A 23,907-nucleotide genomic window follows, 5' to 3' on the forward strand; every position below is an offset into this window, starting at 1 on the left:
TTATATTTACTATTACGACATTTTTTGTAAGGCTATAATGGCTGTCGATTCACCGGCGGAGTAATATAGAATACTTCCGGGTTTGAATGCGGCATGTTTTGAGTGTGTTGCAAAGTCGTTGCACCAGACAAAGTTTGTTTACTTTTGAAACTTTGAAGACGTGTCAGACATTTTTGCCGATAACAAGTATTTTGATTGTACGAGGGGAACACGCACACAGCTTACCTATGGGTCGTTCTAAACGAAACAGGAAGAGAAAGCATCAAGATGGACAATCTCCGAGTCAGACACAGGTTATTTACAGCTGATTTTTGTTTCTCTTGCTGCCGTCGAGTTGTTGTTTCGGTACTCGAACGGTTTGTCTCTTCAATATAAGTCAGATTATATCAACTGACTGTGGCATGTTAGCCGAGGCTTGTGAGGTAACCCAAGGGTCCACGTAATGCTTCCAATGTGTTGACTGGCGAAGGAACCACGTGGGAATCTGTCCTCCGGTCGGCTAATGCTTACCAAATAATAATAATAATGATATCGGTGTTGGAAAGACTGCTGACTACGGGGGAGAAGAGGGGGATGTCAACAGACTGTTCATGTAACATTTCTGAGACGTCTATATGTTCAAGTGGATGCACATTTCACAGGTGTCCCATGGACAGGCCCCTGAAGCAGGATAGTGATATTACTGGAACACCGGAACCATAAATATAAATATAGACAAGGAACGTCACTCAACATCTTGGCCGAAGTTGAAATTGGCTGTATCTTTTAAATTAAATGCGAATGTGTGCTTGTCGTGTTCGCTCATCTCCCTCCATATACGCCCTGCATGTCGCAGACATTCATGTTTTGCACTTTATTACCTATATCTGATGCTTTTATCGAAATATTGGCTCAGTTGCGGCTGTCAGTCACGAAAGTAAACAAGAAATCTCCACGCTTCAAAGTGTCGTGCTTGTGATTGGTCCGCGCTTCAACCATAACACATGGTCATATTTACCAAGTTTTTAGAGCCGAGACGCCATTGAGCGCAGAGATTTTTGTTTACTTCTGTGAACGACAGCCAAGACTGAGTCAATATTTTGATAAAATCACCAGGTATTGAGGTAATGTAAACATGACATGCCGCAAATTTCCATTTAATTTAAACGATACAGCTGATTTCAACTTCGGCCAAGATGGCGAGTGATGCACCTTTTCTATTTATAAATATATGGTTCCGGTGTTTCAGTAATATCACTATCCTGCTTCAGGGATCTGTGGTCCCAGGTGCAGAATTTCTATGTGCTGAGTTGCATCCCTTAGTTGTGTCAGGATCATGAATAATATGATTGTGGGTTCAAGTCCCATATTCATCCTAATTATGATCATGGGTTTGTAAGCACCATATCTGTGCTCGGAACTAGACATTCCGTACCCAAGAAGATCCCACATTGAAGCATGTTTTATTGTCCCCCGCCACGAAGTGGAAGGGGGATATAGGAATGGGTGCCGTCCTTCCGTCACATTTCGTTTCCGGAGCTCATCTTGAAAACCGTACCATATTTCTTCACCAAACTTGGCACACAGATAGATCTAGTGGTGAACTGGTGCCTTTTGATAGTTTGGGATTTTTAAAAACCATTTTTTTTTTAGTTTCCATGGCAACGGCTTTGATTTAGACTGAAAATGGTGGTAGTCCTCGTTTCCGGAGCAGATCTTGAAAACCATACCATTTTTCTTCACCATATTTTGCACATTGATAGGTCTAGTGTTGAACTGGTGCTTTTAGATAGTTTTGGATTTTTTTAAAAGTTATTTTTCGAGTTTCCATGGCAAACGTTTCGGAGCAAATCTTGAAAAAACATACTATATTTCTTTACAATAAGGTCCAGTGAACATAGTTCACAGGAGCTAATGCATTGCACACACCTGACATGTCATATTGGTGGGGGGTGTGAGTATTTCATGCTTGTTTTTACCTATGTTCCCTGTGTTCCAGACATTTAATAAATTGTTCCCTGTTAACAGCTAATTGATATAACGTTGAATTTGTATTTTGTTACAGGATAACAGAACAAACGAAAGGAACTACAAATTGCCAGAAAGAAAAAATGAACTCTTTGTGAAGTACTATAAGGTAAGGATGAGTCCCCATGGTGTGGTCATAAATTGTAACTTTTACAGTATTATGAATTCTGTGCCAAACACATTTGTTTTCCAGCCTGCACTTACCTAAACATGTCTTCGTTAAAATAATAGTGCTGAGAAGTACTAAAAAGACATTCTACCATGAATTTGGAAATTACTCGATTCTGATTGGTCAACCAGAGACTATCAAGTCACAATAAAGCCCCTCTGATTGAAAAAGCTGGTTTGACGTCTGCATAACCGCGGAAGCTAATTTTCATAGAATAGTAGTTTTTTCAGTCATTTTTGGTAGGCGTATCTAAATAATTATACCTGCAATTATAGTTTACAAAATGCAAAGTTACGGTTACTACAAAATTCAAAGGATATGTGGCAACACATTTTGTGCAGAAAATGTGCTGTGCGTTTGGTTCCAAAATCAATTTAGCGCGGTTAAATTTACAGCTTACCTCGCTCTACATTGAAAACACACTATGTTTATCTCCTAATTAACAGTCATCTTTTTTAATTATTCTTCATGTTCATTATCATGATTATTACATTGCCTGCTGTTGCATTGGATTTCTTAATTCCATTGCTGGGCTTTTTCTGTCTGCTTGTCTGGTTGATTACTTTGTCCACAACATATATCAACTTATGCCATATTATAACAACATTGCAGATGCCTTCTGTTGGCTATGGGGCATAAATCCTGACAATCTTTGTGTGGAGTAGTACCAAGGGCATCAGGTGTTTTTTGGTACCAAAACAGGATGTTACTCATAATAACTAGTCACAGGCTTTAATTGTTATTTTAATTTTATAAGATCAAAGGTTCCTTCACACACTCACCAATGAATGCAATGTTATTTTTCTAGGATTAACAGATATTGCTACTTTCAGATTTCTGTTGATTGACTGCTTCCTGACTTCTCCGTATAGCTTCTAAGCATCACAACATAGATCATGTAGTAGATAGATGCTGCAAATAAGTCTACATATCGGCCAATAAAAACATTTGTCTTGCTTCATTGTGTCAGTATGTTCAGTCCACACCTCCAAATAGTTTTACTTTGGAATCCTATTTCTGCGAGTGTGATTTCAGCACTTTCAATGTAACATTTAGACACTTTCTATGAATTTTATGATTTTTTCTCTTACTGGAAATGACTTCATGCATCTAGAACAATTGATATTCATAACAAAATCACAATCAATTTTTACAAATTGCTTGCCCTTGAATGTTTTATGATAACCTTTTTTAAGCACTTCTGAAATATGGGTTAACTGTTTGTGTTACCATGGTTACAGGAGCAGAAAATAGTCCCTGAGGGAGAATGGGAGACATTTGAAGAAATTCTTAAAACAGATCTCCCAGTCACTTTCCGTATCACAGGTTCTCGCAAGTAAGTGTCAGAGTTAGAAAAGTTAATGAGATATTAGGCCAGTATTAGTGCAATGCCATGACAGCTTTTTGGAGACACCTTGTTCCAAATGTCCAACTGCCAACTTAGTAGCCTCTCTACCTCTCTTCAGCCAACTTAGTAGCCTCTCTACCTCTCTTCAGCCAACTTAATAGCCTCTCTACCTCTCTTCAGCCAACTTAGTAGCCTCTCTACCTCTCTTCAGCCAACTTAGTAGCCGCTCAATCTCTCTTCAACCAACTTAGTAGCCTCTCTACCTCTCTTCAGCCAACTTAGTAGCCGCTCAATCTCTCTTTAACCAACTTAGTAGCCTCTCTACCTCTCTTCAGCCAACTTAGTAGCCTCCCAATCTCTCTTCAACCAACTTAGTAGCCTCTCTACCTCTCTTCAGCCAACTTAGTAGCCGCTCAATCTCTCTTCAACCAACTTGGTAGCCTATCTACCTCGCTTCAACCATCACTGAAAAGCCAGGAACACTACATGTTTTCTGGAAATATACGTAACCTGAAACCTGTGAAGAGCCGGGGTAGAATAGCTCTTCACCAATCCATGCTTGCCGTAAAAGGTGACGAACGAGATGGAGTGGCCAGTCTCACGGACTTGGTTGATGCATTTCATCGATCCCAATTGCATGGATCGATGCTCATATCAACCACTGGATTGTCTAGTTCAGACTCGATTATTTACAGACTGCTGTCATATAGCTGGAATATTGCTGAGTGCGGAGTTAAACAACAAAACAATCAACTAACCAACGTAACCTGAAGTGATGTTTGTGTTCATCACAGCAAACTAGTAATTCTGAAATGACTATTTTTCTCTTGCTGCTTGAAATGATTTACTAAAAGTATAATTCGAGGTAAAAAAACATGACTGAGCAGACAGTATTGGAAATTTGAAGAAATACTGTACTGCCTAAAGTATTACTGGCCAGGTTATAATGAAGAGGCAGGACTCATGTGAACCTGGATGTGATTGGCTAGTGCTACCACACAAACTGAGCTGTGATTGGCTACTGTTATATGTTCCAGCCAGGCCAAGGAGCTCCTGCGGGTGATTAAAGGACAGTACTTCAACAGTCTTGTCAATCAGACCCTAGAGGATGGTGTTAAAATCGATCCCCCCAAAAACCTACCCTGGTGAGTATTTTTGGTGGTAATTGTAACCATTATTGTCCCCCGCCGCGCGAAAGCGCGAAGCGGGGGATATAGTATTCACGACCATCCGTATGTACGTGCGTACGTCCCACCTGTTTGTTGCCGCGATATCTCAAGAACTAAACACTGGATTGTCTTCATATTTGGAACTATGGTGTATATACAGACACTGCAGACACCAGTCGGTTTTGGTGACCTTGACCCTATTTTCAAGGTCACAGCAGGCAAATCTACTTTTGGAGTTGGAAAACGGTGTTGCCGTGATATCTCAAGAACTAAACACTGGATTGTTTTCATATTTGGAACTATGGTGTATATACAGACTCCGCAGACACCAGTCAGTTTTGGTGACCTTGACCCCATTTTCAATGTCACAGCAGGCAAATCTGCTTTTGGAGTTAGAAAACGTTGTTGCTGCGATATCTCAAGAACTAATCGCTGGATTGTCTTCATATTTGGTACTATGGTGTATATACAGGCGGGGACATTTCGTCACTTTGTGACAAATACTTGTTTAGATTGTTTTGTGTGATGTAATTTTAAGTATTTGAACTGTCTGAAGGACATAGTTTAGTAGGAGGGTGACAATTAGTTAGAAAAGGACATAGACATAGAAAAGGAGGGGCACATGTAAATTGCAGGGATGTGAAATCTCCGCGGAAACGCGGAAAATCGCGTTTTTAAAACAGTAGTCCTTGGGGAAAAAATCATCTTCCGCGTAAAAATATAATCAAAGATTAAAAAAAAACACTCCGAAAAATATGATCGAAAACCGGAAACCGTTCCTGTTTTCGACCAGAGCTTTCAGCAGCATAGGTTTTCGGACATCATACGTTTTCTATCATGAATAATATAACGTGGGGTGTGGCGTCACACAGAAATTGTAAATGCTCAGAGTCAGATGATTGCTTGTTTTTAAGATAAAGTTGTCTTTTAGCCTGTAAGTGAGTGAAATTTCTGGGGGGCATGCCCCCAGACCCCCCTAGACTTTTCCTCTTTTTTCAGGAAAACCTGCTCACATTCCTGAAAATGTTACATAAAATGGGGGTTGTCAGCAAAATGTCTGAAGACCAGTCTCTCCCTTAATAAATGACCAGTTGCTTACATGGTGTTGTGAGGGTTGGAGTGAGACATTGTGGTAAAGATGGGCTGTTGTATCTATCATGGTGCATTAATAAAAATTCAGCAATTTTCTTCGTTACCAGTAACTCATTTGTAGCACTGAGTTAGCTCCCCTGAGTCTGTTCCAGGTACCCGGAGGAGATGGCTTGGCACATTGACATGAGCCGCAAGTACATACGCAGCAGCAACATCATGCGCAAACTACACGAGTTCCTTGTTGCTGAGACTGAGAGTGTGAGATAACTAGGTCACCGACCTCTTCTTTGCATATAAACACAATTGCCATGTTAAGATATTAAGATAATTTTTCTGAAAAGCGAGAATATTCATGATAGTAGCTGGTATTTGTATCACAGTTGATGTTCAAGTATTCTCCTCCCTTGTCATGAATTTCATTGGTGTATCATTATATTGTCCATGAGTTAATTTCCTAGACGATGGATTGTCACCCGAATCGAAGGCTCAATTAATCTCATGTCATGGCACGTATCCTATTCATGTAAGTTGAGACTTTGCATAGATGAACCCAGCAATATCGTCACAATAAGGTCTTACACAAGTCGGATCTGATTTTGAACATGGCTGCCATGTCAGCCATATTGAAATTGGGAATATTGCCCTTTACTAGGCCATCTCTGGATGTATCATGCAATGATGTATGTCATATGCACAATAACATGTTACTGGAAATCCACAGGTTGATGGTTTTATTTTTTACCCTGCTATGTATTCATTCGACCACCTGTTTATCTGCATTTACTAATCTCTGTTATGTCTGGGTGTCTAAAGCTGAAACATTTATATGGTGATGTCCCTAAAACCACAATTATGTTTGATCCAGTTGTAAACATGGCTGACATAGCATACATTCCTCTGACTGTTTTGCAAAAAGTATGCCAGAAAGTATGTGGTTTGTTTTGTTAATGTATTTTGATATTTATTTCATACTTCTTGTATTGATGTGATCTGATTATGATATTCCTGACATTTCCAGCTGAGATACAAAGTCTTCTTTTTCCCCTCAATGAGAATGGCTGTACTTTTGACCTACAAAGAATTATGGACCTAAAGTAACAAGCCAAATTCGGATTCAATAATCTTTTCCGCAGGTTCAAACCTCAACAAAGTAATGCTCATTTAGGATCGGTGGTGCTTTTGTTACATCTAATGCTTGTTTTGTTATGGGATGAACAACATGGAACAAGGACCTTGAGAATTACGGTCGGGATCTTGGTGGTGTTTTTACAGGACTACTGTGGACTGTTACCACGGTGATGCTGATGTTTGTTTTGGTGTGTTGTAGGGTAACATCAGTCGCCAGGAGGCTGTCAGCATGATTCCACCACTATTGATGGACATTAAGTCACACCACAAGGTAAACGATGGAGACTTGTTATATGTAATGGTGCTAGAGCCACATCAAACTGCACACTTGATGCCATATTCAGATAACTTTAGTTAAACTGAAAGAATGCACACTCTGTGGTCTGGTGGATAGAGCGTCTGCTGGGAGAAGGAAAGTTCAGTGGTTCAATGCCTAGCCAAGTCCTACCAAAAGACTTTAAGATATGTACTATATCCTCAAGTGGTCAGGATGTGCTCGGATCTGAACAGAGATTGTGGAGTTTCTAGTTACAAATTGACATTCCATTAACAGGCTCAGTGCTTGTCCTTATGGAGAGAGGGCTGGTGATGGCTTATCTTGAAGACTTTTAACAGAGATAATATTACCAAGCAAAAGCCACGGTGTAACAAAGTATATGGTTCTTGTTGTTACCCTGCATGGCGATCAGCATTTAATGAGTTAAAACAAGGACTGGTTGGCTTGAGTTGGGCCTCGGAGCGGGGTATACAGGTTAGAACTGTGGCATGGTATCTCAGTGGGCACCCACTATCAAAGTGGCACAAACATGCATGTGAAATTCGACAATAACCATTGGTAAAACCAAATAATTTGTCTGGCTATTTTGTCCTTTTATAAGTAGTATAAGTAGTATAGATGCCTGTGTACAGATTGTGAGTGTCCTGTGAAGATCCGGGGTAGAATATGTCTTCAGCAACCCATTCTTGCTGTAAAAGGTGACTATGCTTGTTGTGAAAGGTGACTAACGGGATCAGGTGGTCAGACAGGCTCGCTGACTTGGTTGATGCCTGTCTTTGATCCCAATTGCGTGGATCGATGTTCATGATGTCAATCACTGGATTGTCTGGTTCAGACTCGATTATTTACAGACCGCCCTCATATAGCTGGAATATTGCTGAGCGTTAAACAACAAACAAACAAACAGTTTGTGAGTTGGTAGTTTTCCTGCCTGTAGATTCTGGACCTGTGACAGATTGTGAGTTGGTAGTTTTCCTGCCTATAGATTCTGGACCTGTGTGCTGCTCCGGGATCCAAGACGGCTCAGCTGATTGAGTATCTTCATGCAGCGGAGGATGAGGACAGGCCTATCCCAGGTGTGTGAGCCACATCATATAGGGAGACATTGGGAGGGCATTTATGCCTAACTTCCCAACTAAGTTCAGTGCAAGATTCCCGATTTCCAGCTTGATAATTAATAGCTGCCTTTAACAGGGTTGATAATTTTCAGTGGATCCACAGATTTCGTTAGGTCATACGTAACTTTTGTGATATGTCATTATGATAATCATGATAATGCTCATAAATCATGCTGTCAAGCCGAAGACCTGGGTTCAATTCCCGATATGGGTACAATGCGTGAAGCCCATTTCTTGTGTACCCCGCTGTGATATTGCTGGAATATTGCTAAAAGCAGCGTAAAACCATACTCACTCACTCACTCACTCAGCTCAGGTCAAAAGGAAAAAATATTGTCCTTCTGATCATTTGAAAATTTGGGTTGGAAAAAAAAAAATTACGTATGCCAACAATGTAAAATCTCTTTCGGATTTTATAGATTAAATCAATAAAAATGAAATCAGATCCTTTACTCTGTCAGAAAGATCTGAGTTTTAAGAATTTGAGATTATGCCAAGACTCTTGCACTACAGGCACCTGATCTTAACTAAACTACTCCAAGACATGCTATTAAACACATGTAGACCCTTGAATAACATTGGTAAATGTGTCAAAAGTATTATGATGATTGTTATTATTCGAGTGAAGGTCTTTTTCTCCAGAGGGCTTTGTGATTGCCAACGACAAGGACAACAAGCGCTGTTATCTGATGGTCCACCAAGTCAAGAGACTGCAGAGTCCCAACTTCATGATTGTCAACCAGGACGCCACAATCTTCCCCAAGATAAGAATCACTCCAGAGGTACCATCACTTACTCTTTGTCCCTGATGACATGTAACAAGACAGTGTTTAGTAACCTCAGTCTGGTCAGACCCACTTAGGGGTCATATCCTTGTTTTCCCATAAAGACATCGCCGAGAGTAATCAGCTGTAAGGTTAAGCTTTAATTCATTTATGCAGTGCTTAACTTCATCTTCATTTGCAGTAAGGCACTGTGTGTTCATTATGTCACATTTCTGGAAAGTGTTTTCCTGGCCACTATTTATGGGAATTTGCATATTTGAATGAATAAATCTAAACATTTTTCTTTCAGGATGAAAAACCAGATTTTTTGTATTTTGACCGAATTTTGGCTGATGTCCCATGCACGTAAGTACAGAACAAGATATATGATCTGATGAATGATTGAATACTCAGATGTGTGTAGAGAAGATCCTCAGTACCTCATGCTTGTCTCCCTCAGTGCCCCATGCTTGTCTCCCTCAGTACCCCATGCTTGTCTCCCTCAGTACCCCATGCTTGTCTCCCTCAGTACCCCATGCCTGTCTCCCTCAGCTCAGTACCCCATGCCTGTCTCCCTCAGTACCCCATGCTTGTCTCCCTCAGTGCCCCATGCTTGTCTCCCTCAGTGCCCCATGCTTGTCTCCCTCAGTGCCCCATGCTTGTCTCCCTCAGTTGTCTCCCTCAGTTGTCTCCCTCAGTACCCCATGCCTGTCTCCCTCAGTACCCCATGCCTGTCTCCCTCAGTACCCCATGCCTGTCTCCCTCAGTACCCCATGCCTGTCTCCCTCAGTACCCCGTGCCTGTCTCTCTCAGTATTCCATGCCTGTCTCCCTCAGTGCCCCATGCCTGTCTTCCTCAGTGCCCCATGCTTGTCTCCCTCAGCACCCCATGCCTGTCTCTCTCAGTATTCCATGCCTGTCTCCCTCAGTACTCCATGCTTGTCTCCCTCAGTACCCCCTTCTATTGGCCGTGCCATTGGTACTCATGCAAGGATGTTGAACCCTGATGGTATTGAGCTACATATTAAGAAATCTACTGTCTCACTTCAAGGATCACGAATGTGGTGTGGAGTAGCCCATGTGTGGAATGTGGGGTTGTTGTGAACAGTCCACATGGCCAACTCCATGCTGGCCATCTTCCAGGGTGTTCTTTCTGCTTGCAGGGGCGACGGCACGATGAGGAAAAATCCAGATGTCTGGGGCAAATGGAAACCGATAAACGGACCCAACCTTCATTTGTAAGTTTCCATGTGGACAGTAATATTTTTCACTGGCGTAGACTATGATGTTGTCAAATGAAATGGTATTTGAAACATTATGTAATACTTTTGATAGGGTTTTCCAGCCTTTGACATGTATGACAGTAATTGTTTAATTCCTGTATAATGATTCGGCTGAGATTGCACTGCTTCCATAGAAGTTGATACAAGGTTGTGCAATGTATTTTTTTTTGGCGGCTTAGAAAACACAACATAGTCAGCATGTATAGTGACAAGAGCCATGCGAACAATAGTCCATATGCCAGCCCCGTAAGATCTTCCATGATTCTAACTGTTGCTAATCAGGTGACACAGAAGACACTATCCTAACAAAATGGCTGCCATTCTATAGCAGATTTGGTAGGATCTAAGGGAGACATTGCAGCCTGTCTGCACACTGCTTGACTCCCATAATATGACAGCAACCAGCTGGAACATTTGAGGGATCAGGATGTCCCCATCACCTACTCCATGTTAAGTTTGACATTTGTCGTTTGTCCTTTAGCGTGTCCTTTGTAGAAGTCCAGTTTCCACCCTTGCCGAACTTGGCTGGAATTTCTGAGTTTGATTGTAGTGCCACCAGTGACTATTACGAGTTATACCCCTTCTATGTCCCTCATATTGATCATTCTTGATTCCACCTCTATGTCCCTCATATTGATCATTGTTATCAATAGTCCTGCAGAGTAATGTCCAACAAAACTTTGCATATGTTTGTCTCAGCTTACAGGTCAAGATACTGAAGCGAGGTTTGGAGTTGTTGAATGAAGGAGGTCGCCTTGTTTACTCCACCTGCTCCTTCAACCCTGTCGAAGATGAAGCAGTCGTGGCCGAAATGCTCAGGCAGTGTAAAGGTAGACATCAACTTGGCGCCAATAGTATTGCAGTACTGATACCCTTCAGGGCTATACAAATACATATTTGGATGGTCATGATGGTAGTGTTGCAGTACGATACACATTTTGATACAGGACAAGTCGAACCTTGACATGAGAAAACATTTGTGTAGCCCCACTGAAACATGCCATGTTGATTTGACTTGATTAATCAAACATGGTCTGATGATCATTATGAATTTTATAATCAGTTAATTAACAGTTTTGAGGAATCTTGATCAGATTATTTTAAAAGGCAACTAAATCTTTTTGAAGTTGGCTTTGAGAGGAGGTTTGACAGATGTGAAGTTGGTGTGTGTGCCCGTCTGCTGGTACAGAGTGATCTTGTGTTGCAGGCTCGGTGGAGCTGGTGGACATGAGTGAGAGTCTGCCTGGCCTCAAGGTTGTGCCCGGGCTGTCCAAGTGGAGGGTATGTGCCGCGAAGCAGATTCTACTGTTACTGTTGCTTCATATGATCGCCGCCAGATCACTTTCTTTACACGGAAGTCTTACAAAGGATAATTAGAAGCACTTTATGCAATATTTACGTAAATATCGTAGGGTTCCACCGTAACTGGATTATTGATTACTTTTGTGTTCAACAAAGTTCTCAGTCCTTCTTTTTGATCTGTCAAAGCAATACTGACAACTCCAAGTGACTCAACTACAATGCACAATCCTACATTTCAGTTGATGTCCATGGAAGGAGAGTGGTTTGATGTTTTTGAGAATGTCCCAAAGAGATTTTACGGTACGTTCAGACCCTCCATGTTTCCCCCAACTGATGAGGAAGCAGCAAAGATGAATCTGAACCGATGGTACGTGTTGTTGAAGCCATTGTGTGACTGGAACACATTCATTTTGCATCTATAGAATTCCACCACATTTATTCCGAGAAAGCATGCCTTGTCTGGCCTTATGGGTAATGTGATAAACGTTCATGGAGGGTGTGTGTTATCAGTTTATCAGAACCATGCTAATACTTGTTTTGATATATTTCGCCAAAGTGGTGCCAGTCTGTAGATGTCCACCCCACATTGAACTGATGCATGATAAAATTGAAACACTTCAAATTGGCTGTTAATCCCGTATCACTCGTACTTGTTCTTGTTTACTCGTTTACGATAGAGATAAAAGATTGAACGTGTTGCTGTGCTACTATACAGCTGCTGTGCAGTTTAGGTGTATATGATGGTGTAATTCCAGCATGCGTGTGTTGCCGCATCACCAGAACACAGGGGGATTCTTCATCTGTGCCCTCAAGAAGGTGTCGAACCTGCCGTGGACAAAAGAAAGGAAACGTAAGTGTAGCGGTAGATTTAACATCAGCACACATAGCTCTGGATATATTTAATTTCTCAGGACACGAAAGTGTTTTTCTTCTTTTGCAGGTGGTTTTGTCATTGCCTCATCAGGCTTACAATTATTCCTGTGAAAAAATGTAAATAATATTGCATGCTTCACCAAAGGAGTGTCATTCCAATTTACTTTTTTTTCATACCCCTAAAAAAAAAAAGTACTACAGTTGAAGCTCATTCAGAACATTTCATTGCAGCAGTTGAACAAACAATGGCGACAAAGAGTTCTGATCAGGAGGAGACAACTCCATCAGAACCAGAATCTGCCTCAACAACAGAGAGGAATTCGGATGGGTAGGTGACATTAGTTCTGAGTATCATGTAGCAGTGTTGTTCTGGAGCATTATTGACAAGAGCTACTCCTTCGGCTCGTTATCCCCTTGAAAATCAAGGGCGGGTAATTTAGGATCATGAGAACGACTGGAATTGATCCAGGGTTTAGTGTAGGTGTACCGAAAAACCACCCTTGGAGATATAGAGGATGATGTGACTCAGAGTCAATAATAAGTGAAATCACAGCAAACATTATGATGTCATGGTATGTTTCTGTTTGTTTCTTTAATGCCACACTCTGCAGTATTCAAGCTCTGTGATGTCGGTCTGTAAATAATCGAGACAGACAATCCAGTAATTGACATCATGAGCAATGATTTGTGCGATTGGGCCTGACAACTTGATCCTGTTAGTCGCCTCTTACAAGTATGGGTTGTTGAAGACAAATTCTAACCCGGATCTTCATGGGGTCAATATACTTTGTATAGATTTTTACATGACAGCAACTAGCCAATCAGATAGCTGTATTCTTTAACGAGTAATGATAAATGTTTGTCTGCTTTCATTTTGTTTCAAGAACATAAGACTCGTGATGATCCGGGGTAAAATAGGTCTTCAGCAACCCATGCTTACCGTAAAAGATGACTGCTTGTCGTAAGAGGCGACTAACAGGATCGGGTGGTCAGGCACGCTGACTGAGTTGATGCATGGCATCGATCCCAATTGTGTGGATCGATGCTCATGATATTAATCATTGTACTGTCTGGTCCAGACTCAAATATATTGCCGAGTGTAGCGTTAAACAACAAACCAACCAACCAATAAGGCAAAATATGATATAAGGAAACTTTAGAGCTGTTAAGGGGTGTTTTTTATTAAGAATGTTTAAGCCCTTGAATGTTTGCTTACAAACCTAGAAGTATGAGATACTGATCAGAATAGGTACTCAGTGTTCGTCCTAAAGTGCACTTCAATGTGGATCGGGTTGTTACAAGTGGGACCTGGCTGATCATGTGTTCATGTTGTCATCCACTTGCTTGTCCACCACTTGTGATATGAAGAGCAGCTTGACCCTTACCCCTCCACAGTGGTTCATGACAGACAACTTGTTTTCTACCCACAGAAGGCCGCCTCAGAAGAGACAGAAGATATTTGGATATAAAGAGGACCCATTCCTGTTCTTCAATCCAGATGATAAAGTGTGGCCCCCTATCAAGTAAGTGTCACCCTGTACGGTTATGCTCAGTAGGGGCGGTGGGGTATCCTAGTTGTTAGAATGTTGGTTTGTCACGCCCAAGACCGGTTCCATTCCCCACCTGGGTAAAATGTATGGAGCCCTTTTCTGGTGTTGCTGCTATACTGTACTGTTCTGTACGGGGGGGGGGGGGGGGGGGGGGCAGTCGGGTAGCCTAGTGGATAAAGCAGTCGCTCATCACTCCATAGACCCAGGTTCGATTCCCGACATGGGTACATTTCTGGTGTCCCCCGCCATGATATTACTGGAATATTGCCAAAAGCGGCGTAAAACCATTCTCACTCACTCACTCACTCACTCACTCACTCACTCACTCACTCACTCACTCACTCACTCACTCACTCACTCTGTACTGTACTGTTACTGTACCCTCATGCTTGATCCCACCATGATGATGACACATACATCAAATGTGAAACCTGTTCGTAGTGTCCCTGTTGCCCACATATTTCTGACCACAGAACAAATCCTAAGAGGAAGCACATCTAATTATTATTGAATACATTGTTCCAAGCACATGATGAAATATATCACGATGGTCTTCTGATTAAATTTTGAAGACAATTATGTGATCTGATGCTACCTTCATTGATGACTTCTGAGTTTGAGCCCAGATGAGAGGCTGTGAATTTGTCTGTCCTGTAGAATTAGCAAGCACTGCTGCACCACTTCGCCTCATCTTATCTTCTCATAATGGAGGAAGTTTCATGCTGAATGAACTCAAGATGAAGTTCAGCAATGTGAAGACTTATTCAAAAACCTGGTTCAGAAACAGTGTTAGTGTACAATAGATTGGTTGGATAGATACTAAAATCATTCAAACTGACTGAAATTAGGGAAAGTAATTCATATTGGAAACGTGTGCTTCTGAATTTGCAATTTCGAATTAAACAATATATCATGATACGTATTGCAAGACCCATGAAGACCCGGGCAGAGAATAGGCCTTAAGCAACCCATGCTTGTCGTAAGAGGTGACTAATGGGATCAGGTGGTCAGGCTCGCTGACTTAGTTGTTGCATGTCATCGTATCCCAGTTGTGGAGATTGATGCTCATGATGTCAACCACTGGATTGTCTGGTCAAGACTTTATTATTTACAGACCACCATCATATAGCTGGTGTATGGCTGAGTGCGGCGTTTTAACAACAAACAAAATGTATTGCAATACAGCCTTGTGCATTGCAATACAGCCTTGTGCATTGCAATTTATTGTGATACACTGTAAACCTCCGGTACCTATATGCCTAGTGAGCATGGTTTTCACAGTGATAGTCTGAAATTCACATTTTTCTCCTGGTGTGTCTGTTCAGGGTCCTTGTTCTACAAAGCAATGTAGTTCGCAGTGTTCCAGTTCATTGCTTTAGATGTCTACTGGGCTTGTTCTGCTCATGGTCCTTGTTCTTCAAAGCAATGTAGTTGGCGGTGTTCCCATTCATTGCTTTAGATGTCTAGTGGGCTTGTTCTGGTGTGTCTGTTCAGGGTCCTTGTTCTACAAAGCAATGTAGTTGGCGGTGTTCCCATTCATTGCTTTAGATGTCTTTTGGGCTTGTTCTGGTGTGTCTGTTCAGGGTCCTTGTTCTACAAAGCAATGTAGTTGGCGGTGTTCCCATTCATTGCTTTAGATGTCTATAGCTTGTTCTCCTGACTTTGTGGAAGAGAGCGGCTGTCCGATGAAGGCCCAAGTTGGAGTCCTTATGTAACTACAGTTTTCCACTGCTCAGCATCACAAGAGACCCATTGTCTGTAACTTGATGTGCTGAGAAGGACAATTTAACTCAATGATAACTATTTGATTGGCATTCTAAAAAATTGATGAGTAAGTAAAAAAACATACAACTCTATGGACAACAACTTCTGGTATATAAACCCTCTTTAAGTACTGTAAAGCGGCGTATAAATCCTGTAAACGTCGCCTTTACAGTAATTAAAGACATTGTTATCCATAAATTGTGTCTACTTTGTCATCCGTCAACTTTTAAGTAATGTCTGTCAAACAATTTAAACCTGAAGTTGTTATCCATAAGGTTGTACGTTTTCTTGACTATTGATGCTGTTTCAGGGAATTCTACAAGGTTCCGGACGACTTCCCAGTGAGTCAGATCATGTACAGGTCGGAGCTCGGCAACAAGAAGAACTTGTACTATGTGTCTCCTTCCATCCGCAAAATAGTGCAATACAACATGGACAGAATCAAGGTGAGTACCTGGCACACCATCGCTCACTCCACCATGCAGTACAACATGGACAGAATCAAGGTGAGTACCTGGCACACCATCGCTCACTCCACCGTGCAATACAACATGGACAGAATCAAGGTGAGTACCTGGCACACCATCGCTCACTCCACCGTGCAATACAACATGGACAGAATCAAGGTGAGTACCTGGCACACCATCGCTCACTCCACCGTGCAATACAACATGGACAGAATCAAGGTGAGTACCTGGCACACCATCGCTCACTCCACCGTGCAATACAACATGGACAGAATCAAGGTGAGTACCTGGCACACCATCGCTCACTCCACCGTGCAATACAACATGGACAGAATCAAGGTGAGTACCTGGCACACCATCACTCACTCCACCGTTCAATACAACATGGACAGAATCAAGGTGAGCACCTGGCACACCATCGCTCACTCCACCGCGCAGTGCAACACCGACAGAATCTAGTTAATCTGAGTTGGGTTTAGTCATCAACCATCATGGTCATAATGTCAGTTATACTCACAAACTTTAAGGTGAATGTTTTTTTATGTAATAAGGTATATGACATGCCTTTTGTGATTTTTATGCACATAACTAAAAGGGGCTGGGCAAACACATGACTTTGTCTTGTGTTTTTTTCAGTTCATCAACATGGGGTTCAAACTATTGAGCAGGAATCCATCGCCCATTGTGCCTGAGTGTGACTTCAGGATTTCACAAGAGGTAAGTAATCGGAGGACCAGGTGTTAAAGCCAAAGACAAGCAATCAGCTGGTTACAGAGGAGGCAAGATGTCAGCCTTTTGTAGACCACAGGATAGACCATGTGATCAGTCTTGTTGTGGCCGAGGATGTTGGGTGTGGAGTTGGGTATGGTCGGGCGACGAGTTATGGGCTGTGTTGGGCGACGAGTTATGGGCCGTGTTGGTCGCTGAGTTGGGTTCTGTGTTGGTCACTGAGTTGGGTTCCGTATTGGGGGCTGAGTTGGGCGACGTGTTGGTCACTGAGTTGGGTGCCATGTTGGGCGCTGAGTTAGGCAACGTGTTGGGGTGGTGTTGGGGGTCGAGTTGGGCGACGTCGTGGGGGCCGAGTTGGCTGCCGTATTGGGCACCGTGTTGGGGGCTGAGTTGGGTGCCGTGTTGGGCACCGTGTTGGGCGTCGAGTTGGGCACCGTTTTGGGGGCCGTGTTGGCTGCCGTGTTGGGCACCGTGTTGGGGGCTGAGTTGGGTGCCGTGTTGGGTGCCGTGTTGGGTGCCGTGTTGGGTGCCGTGTTGGGCGCTGAGTTGGGGGCCGAGTTGGGTGCCGTATTGGGCACCGTGTTGGGGGCTAGGTTGGGTGCCGTGTTGGGCGCTGAGTTGGGGGCCGAGTTGGGTGCCGTATTGGGCACCGTGTTAGGGGCCGAGTTGGCTGCCGTATTGGGCACCGTTTTGGGGGATGAGTTGGCGGCAGTGTTGGGCACCGTGTTGGGCACCGTGTTGGGCGTCGAGTTGGGCACCGTTTTGGGGGCCGTGTTGGCTGCCGTATTGGGCACCGTGTTGGGGGCTGAGTTGGGTGCCGTGTTGGGTGCCGTGTTGGGCGCTGAGTTGGGGGCCGAGTTGGGTGCCGTATTGGGCACTGTGTTGGGGGCCGAGTTGGGTGACGTGTTGGGCGCTGAGTTGGGGGCCGAGTTGGGTGCCGTATTGGGCACCGTGTTGGCGGCTGAGTAGGGTGCCGTGCTCGGCGCTGAGTTGGGCGACGTTTTGGGGACCGAGTTGGCTGCTGTATTGGGCGACGTGTTGGGGGCCGAGTTGGCTGCCGTATTGGGCACCGTGTTAGGGGCCGAGTTGGCTGCCGTATTGGGCACCGTTTTGGGGGATGAGTTGGCGGCAGTGTTGGGCACCGTGTTGGGAGCTGAGTTGGCTGCCGTATTGGGCACCGTGTTGGGCACCGAGTTGGGTGCCGTATTGGGTGCCGTATTGGGCACTGTGTTAGGGGCCAACTTGGCTGCCGCATTGGGCACCGTGATGGGCGCTGAGTTGGCTGCAGTGTTGGATACCGTGTTAAGGGCTGAGTTGGCTGCCGCATTGGGCACCGTGATGGACGCTGAGTTGGCTGCCGTGTTGGGGGCTGAGTTGGCTGCCGTGTTGGGGGCTGAGTTGGCTGCCGTGTTGGGCGACGTGTTGGGGGCTGAGTTGGCTGCAGTGTTGGGTGCTGAGTTTGGTGGTTGTTATCATTGTTGATCGGGCTCAGGTCCAGCGCTCCAGATTAGCTTTTTGAGCCATTGAGTATTGACTCACGTGTTATTCACATTGGGTATTGTTATATTTTGTGGGGTATTCTATACAATTTTACTATCTTAGGTCCAGTTTATTGGGTTCTTCAATCACAATGAATAGACCTTTTTAAAAATAATTCTATTGGAATAAGGGGTTTACAGCCAGTGGTCTGTGGTATTTCTTCAGTGTGTGGGCCTCCTGTACAAGTGGTTCCCCGGCCGGTATGTCCAAGTCACCAGGTCTGACATCATCATGCTGTTGAGCGAGGAAAACCCTTACATTATCAAGTTTACCAAGAATACTCAGGAGCAGATCGATAAAATAAGTGAGTTGACTAAGCCTTCATAAATGATGAGGTTTTACAAAAATATATATTTGCTTACATTTTCAGTTTTTTTAGTGCTGTGTATGACATGTTATTATGAACATTATTATGAGAGTTATTAATCCTATTGTTTACAGATCATTCTACCCTGTCATTGAAGGATGATCTAATTAGATTGGTGAATTTTATTTAATTGAAGTGGTTAATGATCAATAGCCACTTCAGACTGCATGACTGCACTGAATATGTGCGATAGAAAAGTGTCTGTTTCTCTTTCCTCCTGCATCAAGCTGACATGCTGTGATAACAGAGTAACTGTTCAAAGCTCACTCCCTCACTTTACGTTGAATCAACATTTAACAAGTTAACTTTAATGAATGGAGTTTCACTTGCTTTTCATGGGGAAGTGATTGTTTAAAAGCTGCACCATTCTCACATGTTCGTATTTCAACCCATCACAGGTCATGGGAGTGCTGTATTTCACTTCAAGCCAACTGAACAGTAAGATCGTCTTGAATTCTCTCCATGTTCTAATTTAAGTCACCTCTCAACAATCTTGTGAATGTCATTCACTGAAGGGGCGGTCGGGTAGCCAAGTGGTTAAAGCGTTGGCTCGTCACGCCGAAGACCAGGGTTCGATTCCCGACATGGGTACATTGTGTAAAGCCCATATCTGGTGTCCCCTGCCGTGATATTGCTGGAATATTGCTAAAAGCGGCGTAAAAACATACTCACTCACTCATTCACTGAACCTACCAACCGTGAAGATCCAAGTCAGAATAGGTCTTCTTGCAGCCCTTGCTTGCCGTAAATGGCGACCATGATTTTGTAGAGGCCACTAACGGGATCGGGTGGTCAGACTCCACCTGGTTGTTGCCTGTCATCATACCCAAATTGTGTAGATCTATGCTCCTGATATGAATCTCTGGATTGTCTGGTCCATACTTGATTATTTACAGATCACCATCATATAACTGGAATATTGCTGAGTGCAGCGAGGATGTTATTTAAGGGATTTCTCATGCTAGAATATATCATGATATTGATAGTGTAGTGGATAGAGCATCTGCCAGGGGAGTGGATGGTTGGTGCTTTGATGCCCTGGCCGTGTCATACTAAAATACTTTTCTTGTTGTTACCCTGCCTGGAGTTCGGCATTAGGGGATAAACCAAGGACTAGTCGGCTTGTAGTCAGTATAATGTTTCTGAGTGGTGTATCCTTTTAAAAAATGTGACATTGTATCTTAATGGTCTAACAGTGTGAAATTGGCACGCACACTCCTCTATATATCTGCAACAATCTTGAAAGTTATGTTAACCCAATTTCTCCTCACCACCTTAAGCTGACCTGGACACTTGTCAAACAGATGTGAAAGATTACTGGTACTAAAGATAGATTAAGTCTAATCAACTGTGATCGTCGTGGTCATGATGGTCGTGATTGTTTCAGGGATCCAGACCCAAAATGTGATATAGTGTTCACGGGGTGGAGAGGGAAGGTCTCCATTAGATCGTTTGTAGCCAACTTCGACAGACAACACTTCCTCCTGCTGTGTGGGATGGACCTCCAGGCAATCAGTAAGTATATTTAACCTTACGTTGTGGTAACATGCTCTTTAACTGTAGTCTACTGTCCTTTGAGGACATTTACGTTTTCCAGAGACATGGGAGTGTTTGGGAAGCCTTGTAGTTTGAATTAACCTGTGGGTTCAAGTTGTGATGCTCATGCTCATCCTGTCAAGATATTGCCGAAATATTGCTGAATATGAGTGTGAACTCAAATTGTCAAATAGGGTTCACCAGATTCCCATTTAGTTCCAATCATGGCAGTAATGGCAACATAGTGGAAATGTTTAGGCCCATTGATATTAGGCAGCCCCTGTAAAGGATCTAATCATGTGACCTTTTGGGTGACCTCTGTAAGGTCAAGGTCACTTCAGGTCAAAATATGGAACATTGTTCAATTTTCACAAAAAAAATTGGGGCAAGGGTTTTGGGGCATTCAGGAAATGGCGGGGAAGGAGCTGCTTCTGTTTTGTCATATAATGCAAACTCCCTTCTTCTTCTTATGTTTCTCTCTCCTCTCTTCTCCCACCCCACATTAGCATCAACATCGGCAATTGGTGAAGGCACTCCCATCCTATTCAGAGCCATAACTTGAAAAATGTTCAATATTTTTCATGGAAATCAACTCTAGGCTTTGTTTCCATAACTCCCAAACTAATGAATATTTTTGCATGAAACTATACATGTGCAATGACCACATGCTCAACTTTTGCCTTTTCATATTTTTCAATTTTGAATTGGTTTTCATTTCTTGTTTCCATACTTGACAGTTAATGAACATTTCTGCATGAAACCGTTATCTTTCCATGCCATAACTTGCTATTATTGTTTTTTGGATTTGCAAACACATTTCTGTGACAACTGAATGACTGTATAACAAAAAGTAGGGGGGAAGACATGTTTTTATGAGTAAAAACACATTCTATTATTATTATTATTATTATTATTATTGAGGCATTTAAATATGTGTGCATGAACTTGACTCATTTCTTCCTGCAAATTGTTGATGTTGTTCCAAGCCAATGTCGCTGTATACATACATACAAACACTGTATACACTGTCATGCGTCCCCTCTGTAGTGATACCACAGAGATACTATTGTAGAATCTGGCTCAGGAAAATCAGACAAAAAAGATGCATTTGTTGAGAGATTAACCCAAACTAAGTGATGTTGATGAAAGTCCCTGTCGTTCATGTATCTGATGCTGTACCTACTGTTGCAGGAGCGAAAGTGCAGGAAGAGAAAGCACGAAAGAAGGCAGCTGAAGTGATGAAGGAAAAGACTGGGCAGGGGGAAGCTGGAGAAGGGGAGGGGGACTCCAAAGAAGGGGAGGGGGACTCCAAAGAAGGGGAGGGGGACTCAGAAGAAGACAAGGTTGATTCAAAAGGAGACAAAGTGAATATGGGCTCTAAAGAAGAGACTGTTGATTCTAAAGATGGGGATATAGAAGAAGTGAAAGTGGACTCTAAAGATGGCAAGACAGCCAAGGCTGGTGTTGCGGAAATGGAGCAGACATGATAGATGTATGAATCTGTATGACGTCGGGAGACTGTGCTGGAGATCTGATGGAAGTGAAAATATAACTGTCTTCTACGTAGATTCCAACACTGTGAAGGAGATCCATAGGAAAAAGAAAAAGAACATTTGCTTTTATTACTGTACAGATTTGTGTACCAAATTACAAAGAAGTACTTTTTTAATTGTGAAAATTTGTCAAGTGCAATCTTGTATGATTGGTTTAAATAAAATTGAGCTATGTTTTAATTGAGACATCAAGATTTATCATGACATGGCTAAGGTTGGAGTTGTCAAAATGTCATGGTGTTATTTCCGGAGTACAACTTGAAAACTGTAAAAACTTCTTTTCGAAACCTGGTTCATGTATTAACCAAGGGCTGAAGAGTGCCTTTTGCTATTTTGGAATTTCAAGATTTGAGTTTTCTCTGTTTCCTTGGAAACAAGTTTGATTTGCTGGAAGGGCGGTAGGTGTTGTTTCCAGAGCAGAACTTAAAAAGTATTTAACATTTTTCATACAAACTTGGTGCATGTATTAATCAAGGGCTGAAGTGGAGCCTTTTGCTATTTAGGAAAGTTTTAAAAAAGATATCTTGTTTCCATGGGAACAAGTTTGAATTTGACTGTTCATAGTTGTGTGTTTGTCCAGACCATATCTCTAAAAACTATAAGGTATTCCTTCATGACACTTTGCACACATAAAGAATGTTGTCCAATGGTGCTTTTTTGCTACTTGGGGGTGTTTAGAATTGTGTTTTTTCTGTTTCCATGGCAACAAGTGTGTCTTTGACTCTGTTCATAGTGGTGTGTACCTGACATAGAAATACAAAGTTCTGAATCCCAATTCCATGGTATTGTCTCGATAGCTCACGAACTAAACTACTCTTATATATGGACAGACTGTTTAGATAGAAATTCTCTCATCAAGTTGGACTAAAAGTATCGGTCAGATGATTTGTTGTTTTGAATTTGTGGGGGATTTGTCATATTCTGATGACTCTTGTTATTCCCCGCCATGAAGTGGAAGGGGTTAACGACATATAAACATGATTTAATGAACAAACAGGCCGAGAAAGGAAAGTTTCTCTAAAACAGTTTGACCAAAAAAAGAAAATGAACTGTGCAAGACACATGGTTGAGCGAGTTTGATTGGGCAAAGAATGAACAAAGATGGCGGGGACACTGCTGTAAAGAATAACTGAGGACATCAAACGTTTTTAAATTTGATAGGGCCAGTACAAAATATTATCTACTTGCAGGGAAAGTAGAGTTTAGGAAATGTTAAGAACCTTGTTTATTCTGTAATATTCCACCAGTATGAGGGTGGACCATACAGTCCAGTGCTTGACATCACTCACGCACCCACGCATTTACATCGGTATTTAAGTGCAATAATCTTGGACATAACCTTAAACCCCATTTCACCTCACCTCACCTCACCTCACCTCACCATGAATGCATCACATGTGACGTCATAGATCCATGACTAAAGATGCACCATTTCTCTTGTTCAGGATGAGTGGGTAAATTTTGGAAATCACTGCAGTATTTTGGGATAAGAATAAACACTCTGTGGTAACACTTGACTGATTGTTAGTTTTGTCAATTGGTAGATTAATGGAACCATCACTTCTAGGGCTGGGACAGATAACTCGGGTACCCACAAGACAACCCGGACCTGTGTTTAGTCACGTGATATAACGTTTAATGACAAAAATTATCTAAAACTCTATGGTTACACAACAAGTCACTTTTGCACACATTCCTTTTGACTTTTATATTTTTGAATAAAGATAAAACTCCATGCAGTAAACTTCAGTGTCTGCATGACCAGATCGTTTTACACATGTATCTAAATACATTTTGCCAGGGCTACGGTCAAACTTTTCCAAATCGGACAGTTTGTACCTATCTCTAAATATCTACAACGGGTAGCCGGGTA

The 23,907-nt window shown here is 42.4% G+C and overlaps 1 protein-coding gene across 1 annotated transcript; it reads left to right on the plus strand.

Annotated features, from left to right (window-relative positions):
• The first annotated feature begins 21 nt into the window (after positions 1-21).
• LOC139454144 (RNA cytosine-C(5)-methyltransferase NSUN2-like) lies at positions 22-23,324 on the plus strand. The gene is made up of 22 exons (XM_071235671.1): positions 22-293; positions 2,045-2,116; positions 3,418-3,512; positions 4,562-4,669; positions 5,938-6,043; positions 7,113-7,184; positions 8,176-8,266; positions 8,951-9,090; positions 9,383-9,438; positions 10,235-10,309; positions 11,054-11,184; positions 11,562-11,635; positions 11,896-12,023; positions 12,412-12,506; positions 12,761-12,857; positions 13,960-14,052; positions 16,154-16,289; positions 16,947-17,027; positions 18,744-18,882; positions 19,344-19,383; positions 20,333-20,460; positions 21,673-23,324. The coding sequence occupies exons 1-22, from the start codon at positions 87-89 to the stop codon at positions 21,966-21,968; spliced, it is 2,460 nt and encodes an 819-aa protein (XP_071091772.1). The 5' UTR covers positions 22-86; the 3' UTR covers positions 21,969-23,324.
• The last annotated feature ends 583 nt before the right edge of the window (positions 23,325-23,907 follow it).

The sequence above is a fragment of the Haliotis cracherodii genome, unplaced genomic scaffold (assembly GCF_022045235.1).
Source record: "Haliotis cracherodii isolate W230 unplaced genomic scaffold, xgHalCrac1.p SCAF_10, whole genome shotgun sequence".
Lineage (NCBI taxonomy): Eukaryota > Metazoa > Mollusca > Gastropoda > Lepetellida > Haliotidae > Haliotis > Haliotis cracherodii.